Source organism: Austrofundulus limnaeus, unplaced genomic scaffold, assembly GCF_001266775.1.
Source record: "Austrofundulus limnaeus strain Quisiro unplaced genomic scaffold, Austrofundulus_limnaeus-1.0 Scaffold341, whole genome shotgun sequence".
Classification (NCBI taxonomy): Eukaryota; Metazoa; Chordata; class Actinopteri; order Cyprinodontiformes; family Rivulidae; genus Austrofundulus; species Austrofundulus limnaeus.
Window position 1 is genome coordinate 81,538 of NW_013952743.1, and position 7,928 is coordinate 89,465.

The 7,928-nt window shown below is 41.3% G+C and overlaps 1 protein-coding gene across 1 annotated transcript in view; it reads left to right on the forward strand.

Annotated features, from left to right (window-relative positions):
* slc22a7a (solute carrier family 22 member 7a) overlaps positions 1-7,928 on the forward strand; it is a gene marked incomplete at its 5' end in the record, with an annotated part of 44,148 nt that overhangs the window by 23,510 nt on the left and 12,710 nt on the right. Inside the window, 5 exon segments of the mRNA XM_014022753.1 lie at positions 1,376-1,544; positions 1,627-1,750; positions 6,647-6,756; positions 6,839-7,053; positions 7,200-7,308. Of these exon segments, the coding sequence (XP_013878207.1) occupies positions 1,376-1,544; positions 1,627-1,750; positions 6,647-6,756; positions 6,839-7,053; positions 7,200-7,308 (727 nt within the window).

Here is a 7,928-nt window from a genome sequence, read left to right on the forward strand (position 1 = left end):
TGTGTGTGTGTGTGTGTGTGTGTGTGTGTGTGTGTGTTGGTCCTCGGGTGAGATAGATGCGCTGTTTTTATGCACCATATGCATTGTGTTCCTGTATTGGTTAAATGATGAAAAGTTTGGCATTTATTGACCAAAGTTTCAAAAATCTAAATGTGTAGTATCTGCAACATGATCATTTATTATGACCCCCGCACGCAATGCGTAAGCGGGAGTCATATTGTTTTCATACTGTTTGTTTATTTATTTATTTATTTATTTATCTATCAGTGATTTTTGGTCAACCGTAGCACAAAAACGGCTGCACCGGTCAACATGAAATTAGTCAGGACTGTAGATGAGTCTGACCAACACTGCGCCAGCCAACGGTTTTATGATAGACCCCATATTTGAGGAGGAGGCTCCTTTCAAAGTAGGGGTGTCTGGACATGAAAAAATGCTTATAACTCAGAAACTATTAAACATAGGAGCTTCAGATTTCTTTTGTTGTTTAGCTCTGATGAAGCTCTATCCATCAGGCCCACCAATCAGTGCCCCCAACCCCCCTGACCCCCAATTTATCTGAAAAAGGGGAATCTGGACATACAAAAATGGTTATAGCTCAAAAACTATTAAACACAGGAGCTTCAGATTTCTTTTGCTGTTTAGCTCTGATGAGGGGGGCTATCAATCAGGTCAACCAATGCCCCCCAAGCCCCCACAAAAAGACCCCCACCCAAACCACTACAATTTTGGGATGCACCTAGTGGCATTACATTTATTATGAATAAAGACTTCTGAGTTCTGGTGCATTTGTGCATGCGGGGTCATTATGTTACCRCTACGCGGTGTGTAGTTACAAATGTATTAATTAGGATGAACAAAAACAGCTGGTTTGTGATTGCTTATTACATTATTACATTATCATTTCTAAAAAAGACCAACAACCGTATTTTGTAACAATCACTGCAAAATGTAATAATGTTATTACATAATGCGGATGCGAGTATTACAAAATGAGTTGAAGAAATTTATTACATTTTGCATCAGTTATTACATAATGCTGTTTTAGTGCGGGTTTATTACATTTTGAAGCCTGATTTTATTACATTATTACATAATGCAGCGTTACAGACCATCACAGATGTTAGATAATATTTATCTTCAAAAGCTGTCCAAAACGACATTCATGCTGTTTTATTTTCCTGTTTGATCATGTTGTTCAACATTCTGGGGCCAAGCTAATCAAATAAATTCATATTAACTATCAACTAAAGTCTCTAAAACCTTGACATGTAAAAGTCTCACATAAAGCTTAGACTGATGAAAATCGTACATTGTTTTTTGTATTTTTGTTTTTGCTGAAGCCTCTAAACTCTTGAATCTACCATGTTTGAAGGCATCGAGTGGACAGACGTCAAGCACAGAACATTCACTGGAACCATTATGAGTCTCTCGTGGAGCGTTGGGAACATGTTTCTGGCTCTCCTGGCCTACCTGATCCGAGACTGGAGGCACCTGATGATGGCAGTGACAGTGCCCTGCATTGTTGCCATYGTCTCCTGGTGGTAAGCCTGAGATCTGATGAAGTTCCTGTCTCAGAAGTTGACAGTGTGTTTAAAGAGCCAGTGTCTTCCACTTGTTCCTCAGCTGGTTGCCCGAATCAGCTCGCTGGCTGTTGGCTAATGGAAGAACAGAGACAGCCAAGAAATATCTGGTTCAGTGCGCAAAAATCAACAGGAGGGATGAATACACATCAAAGTTGGACCTTGAGGTATGGAATTCAAGACTTAAAAGACTTAAAGAAGGCTTTGTCATTGCACCAGCACAACAAAAATACAGTTCAGTTTGGAACAACCTATCCAAGAGAAACACTATAAACAAACATGGGAGAACAGGTGCCAGGGTCCTGCAGCCATAAGAGGCGCTACCCTTAGAAAAAAAATAGCCGACATTGGATAGGTGAGGATAAAAACAAGCATCTCATTCTTTGTCTCTAAGAGGGACACAATATGGGTTGAAAAAAAAAATCCTCTCTGCATAGAGCACATTTAAGCCAGCAAAGATGGTGATTTGAGGGGGTAGGAGTAAATCTGAAGCCGTGTAGTGTTGTTTATGTGTGTCTGCATTTTTAAAGGAGACCTATAATGGGTCCTAGAAATTTTTATGGTATGTCTGTGGGCTATCCAGACCATGTTCAATTTAATGCACAAAATAATTCTCAGATAATAAAATTTCCCATTTTCTAGTTCTGCCTGCTCTGACTTCTGTTCAGAAGAGCTGTTTATGTTAATGAGCTCTGTTGGTAACGCCCTCCAAAAATCTGTTGACATTAACTTCGCCCTCCAAAGCCAACGTTTACGTTGCACGAGGCCCAGCAGGAAGCGTTGCCAAAAAAATGCCGCAGGAGGAGGCGGGAGCAGCCGAGGGGCCAAGGGAGGAGGTGGGAGCAGCTGAAGAGCCAGTAGAGGTTGCCGGAGCCAGAGCGTCAGCGAACGCAGGCGACAGAGGCGATGAGGAGGCGATGGGCGATGTGGAGGACATGGCAACCAACCCAGATGAAGTGGAGGGGCCGGCAGCCGACCCACGAACCTCAAGGACCGCCAACTCAGGGACCACCGCCGGAACCGCCGACTCTGGGACCACCAACTCCAGAACCACCACCGGAACCACCGACTGTGGAACCATCGACTCCAGGACCACCAACTCTGGAACCACCGGCTCAGGAAMCACCAGCTGCRRAACCACCGACTGTGGAACTGCCGAGACCACCGACTGCAGATCCACCGAGACCACCAACTCGGGAACTGGGACCATTGACTCAGGAGACGCAGGAACGGACTCAGGAGTGGCCTCATCAGCGGACACAGCAGTGAACCCAGCAGCAAAAACAGCCAGGTCAGGCACGGGAACCCCAGAAAAAAGACGGGGTGGGAGGGTGGGACGGTGGGTGAAAAAAACCACCAGAAGCTGTCTCTCTCGAAGGAGAGGTCCCCGAGAGAACAGCAGACAGCTCGGCCAGGTTCTTTCGGCTTTGCTGCAACATGTCCAACATGTCCTTTACACTTAGAAAGGTCTTGCCTGCGGGCTGGGGACTTGGTCGGTTCATTCTGTGGGGATTGGTGCAGGACAAACCCAGGGCGCAGGCAAAAATCAAAGTGTAACAAAAAGGCTTATTAAAGTAACAAAAAAGGCTGATAAAGCAGCTCAACTTAGAGGACTTCTCAGGGGAACCACGCAGACACCACACAGGCTGAGGGGAAACAGCACAATGAACCGACAAAGACAGGTGACAAGACACAGAATATAAAGCAACCAAATTAAGAGAAAATCAGAAACACCTGCGAAGACACAATAGGGAACGTCTGAGTGTGGGCGGGGCTGGAAGCAGGGGAAAGATACACAGGGGAACACAGAAAACACTAGAAAACTAAGGAAAATAAATACAGATTATGACACATTGGGCCTCATGCAAGAACTGTTCGTACGCACAGATTTGTTCTTAAGTTGTGCGTACGAGTGATTTAGGAGAATTTGTGTTATTCACCAATGTTTTCGTATTCTAAGATTTTTTTCAGATACGAACAAAATTCAGGAGTGGTCCAGACCTGTCGTATATTTTACCAGCAGTCAGTCTGCTGTTATCCAGACGGGTTTTCTCCCTAATAACTTTATATTTCATTAGTTTGAAGATATTTTGAGTTGAAAATAAATCACACTCCATAATTATGTTGACAATAGGCTATTCTGCTTGAATTAGAGTTATAATTTTAAATGTAATAATTTAGACTAACAAATTGTCCGTTCGTCCGTTTTCCGCCGCCTATCCGGGATCGGGTGCGGGGGCAGCAACAGAGAGACCCCCCTCTCCCCATGCAGCGACACCTTCCAGCTCGTCCTGGGGGACTCAAGACGTTCCCAGACCAGAAGGGATATATGATCAAGTCCTGGATTTTCTCCAAAGTGCCAGACTTATTTTGAAAACATTTTAAAATGCTTATTTCAGACCCGCATCTGAGACCACCTGCGCCGCGCAGCGCGCTGGGGTGGGGGTGAGGGGGTGGTACGGTGAGCAGCGCTGTGGCTTCTGAATAAATGAAAATGATTTAACACAGTTGTTTATACTTTTAGCAGCTCTTTTTATTCCAAAGCTGACCTGCTAAAAATGACAGATTTTCTTTTCTTGATCTCTGACAGACGGACTTCAATCTCTGAACTCGTGAAGTTTTTATTTTTTCAGTTTTCGCTGTAATTTTCATGAATGAATGAACACTTCCTTGTGTCTGAGGCAGGAAACATAGCCTTATATGGTGTTTTTGGGGTGGTAATTATGCTAATCTCCTCTCKCGTGCACGAGCAGCTGGATAGAACAGGKGAATTTACGCAGCTCATTTACACACTTTTCCTGAAGGTAGAAGAGTTTGTTGAATCTGACGTGACATGTTCGTACGAACCCTTTGTACGAACAAAAGTAAGTGAAATTTAGGAGAAGAATACGAACATGTTCTTGCATGAGGCCCATTGTTCCTGAAGGGATGTTGAGTTCATCAGTTCGGCCTTGGTTACTCTTGGACACCAGTTCACAGTTGTAAGTGGGAGGAGGGAGGTGGGGAAAGATCATCTGTTGACATAAATTCCAGGAGAGTTTTATCTGGAGCCGGAATGCCAGCCCCATCCCCGGTCACCCCAAGCCCCGAGCCCTCCTGCAGCCCAGGCCCCCATCAAAATGATGTGCCCCTCTGTCAGACCTCAACCTTTTGTTTATGTGTTTATGCATGTTTAATGCAATCCTCATTATTTAAGTTTAAAAAGCCTAAAAAATCCAGTCCTCATAAAATGCTACCCCCTAACTTCATGCAGACTTCAGCACACACAGGGCGAGCTTTATGTTTGGTTGAGGTGGTAGTATCTGAGAGGAATACACAGATTCTGAGCATTATTGAACTGTCCAAAATCTTTGTTTCAAATTCTGCCAGTCAGTTTTTCAACTGAACTCTGTCTGTGAGTAAAGTATGTAATTGTAGGTAAACAGAGCTGTGTTAGCAAAATAACTCAGATATCAACAGTTTACCTTTCCAGTTCGGAAAATGATCGAATCAGAAGACAAACTCTCAAAACATCACAGAAACTGGACAGAGAYGCCATTTAAGTTTTTATCATCTACACAAACATGTCAGATGCTTTATTTAAAACCAAATTAAACAAAATATTACAAATAATTGATTAGGATGGATTACAGATTTCATTTGTGACAGGTAATTAGCTCAAATTTAAACAGTCAGTTACTAAGACAGGTTAATAGATTTATTTCTAAGCAAATCAGATAAAAGATCAGCTTATAATAACTTTAAAACTTTAAACCCAGAGTACATTGTGTATATGGATTTAAAATATGAAAGATAAAAGATTGTAAAAAGGTTTTAACAGGGTTACTCTGTCAGGGGTGTGAAATTCATTTTCACCGAGGGTCACATGAGCGTTATGGTGGCCCTCGAAGGGCCAGTTGTAATGAACTTTGACATTTAATGTTTAACTTTGACTAAACTGTGTTTTAACACGTCCTCTTCTAAGAACTAAGTGTACGACTGACTAAACCTGAAATAAACACAGAAACATTATTAAAAGTAAAACTGATAAAGTTTTACTCACTGGTGAGTTTCTAGTGAGTAAATGGCATTATAATCTGCATTATGGCAGATTTTGTTTATGTTTGATGCTGACTTTAAAGCAGCTTATTTTGAGACATTGGGCCTCATGCAAAAACTGTTCATACGAACAGATTTGTTCTTCAGTTGTGCGTACGAGTGATTTAGGAGTATTTGTGGCATTCACCAATTTTCTCATATTCTAAGATTTTTTTYAGATACGAACAAAATTCACGGGCAGGGTGTAGTAGTGCGCGACTGCTCTTCTTCTGAATAAATGAACACTATGTAACACAGTTGTTTACACTTAAATTAAAAATATTTGACCAAAGAAAAACCGGAGCAGGACTAGAGAGAGATAAATATGATTTATATTTTTATTTCTGTGACTGTAACGACCCACAGGAGACACAACATTAACAGCAGTAGTTATTTCATTCCATTCTTTGCCTTTAGCTGGTCCTTTAATTCCACGACTTACGCTGTTAAAAAGGACAGATTTTCTTTTCTCGATCTCGGAGAGCAGGACTTTAATCTCCGAACTTACAAAGTTCTTCTTTTTTACTTTTCGCTGTCATTTTCATGAATGGACACTTCCTGGTATCAGAGGCAGGAAACACAGCCTTATATGGTGTTTTTGGGGTGGTAATTATGCTAATCTCCTCTCCTCGTGCACGAGCACCTGATACACATTCATCATGTTTATGCAGCTCATTTACAAACTTTTCCTGAAGATAGAAGAGTTTGTTAAAAATTTTGTTGAATCTGACGTGGCATGTTCGTACGAACAAAAGTAAGAGAAATTTCGGATAAGAATACGAACATGTTCTTGCATGTGGCCCAATGGGATTTCCTAGATATGTTTTCTCATTTTGTCTCATAGTTGAGATCTAACTATGTCAATTACAGGCCTCTCATCTTTTTAAGTGGGAGAACTTGAACAATTGGCGGCTAACTAAATATTCGCCCCACTATACGTTCTGAATATTCAGATCTGTCAGCACTGACCTGTGTTATGGTTTCAGGTTCTGAGGAAAGTAACAGTGTCTGATGTTGCAGAGAAGAACCACACCTACTTSGATCTGGTCAAAACCCCTCAACTGAGAAAGATCACCCTGTGCTCTGGGTTTTTCTGGTACCAGATTACGCGTTAGAAAGTGTTTCTTGATAGGCTGTTGCACGTCTTTATCATGACTTTGTTGTTGTACCTACTACAGGTTTGCAGTCTCCTTCCTTTACTATGGCATCAGTTTGAAGATCTCAGGTTTTGGTGTCAACATATACCTCACTCAGTTCATATAYGGCATCATTGAAATTCCTGCCAAAATCCTCACCTATTTTGTCCTGGACCGGATTGGTCGACGGAACTGCCAGGCGTGGTTTCTGATCACAACAGGAGCTATGATTGGAATAAACACAGCCATACCTTTAGGTCACGTTGTTTCCTGTATTTGCATACATAAACAAAACTGAACATATGACGTAGAAAAACTTGCTTCTCTCTTTTGTTTCTTGCATTGTTTTTTGAACAATTCTGTTTCTGGATTCTTACTTGGGTTTGATCTGTTTCACTTTCAGAGTACTCTGTGGTTCGAACATGCATTGGTGTGATGGCAAAGGGTTTTTCTGAGGCAGCATTCACCACTGCTTTCCTCTACTCAGCTGAACTCTACCCAACGGTTCTCCGGTAAACTCTCAGCACTGGTCTTTAATAGAATAGAATAGAATAGAATAGAATAGATCTTTATCGTCTTTGTAACAAGTACAATGAAATTAGGTGTTCCCTTCCGGTGTTTGAATAAAAAGTATATAGAAGAATAAAAAAATATATATTTACAGTTCAATACAATTTCACATTTGATGGAGTTATTGCACATAGATATTTTACATGTTGCACATTAAAATTGTACCTATTGCACATTGGTAATTACACATCGGTTGTTTGTAAATGTATTGTTGCCTCTATATGTTTGCACTGCGGTGTTATGTTGCGTTCAGAGCCCTGATGGCTGTGGGGTAAAAGCATAGACTTAAATATCACTAGACTGAGCCCCRCCCATCCCGTCCACTGGTAGYSTCTGTGACAWCATGGAGGAGCAAAAATGGCGTCCAAACAGGACAACAGCTCACAGCCTCCATAGAAACTAATAGATAAACAGCAGCTGAACTGGATCTGTTTCACAGATTATCTGTCATGTTTTTACAATAAATTAATAATTATCTTAATTTCATTAAACAATCATGTAAAACAGCAGATTTATACCAGAAAAATATATAATTTATAAGTAATAATGATCTAAACCAGAC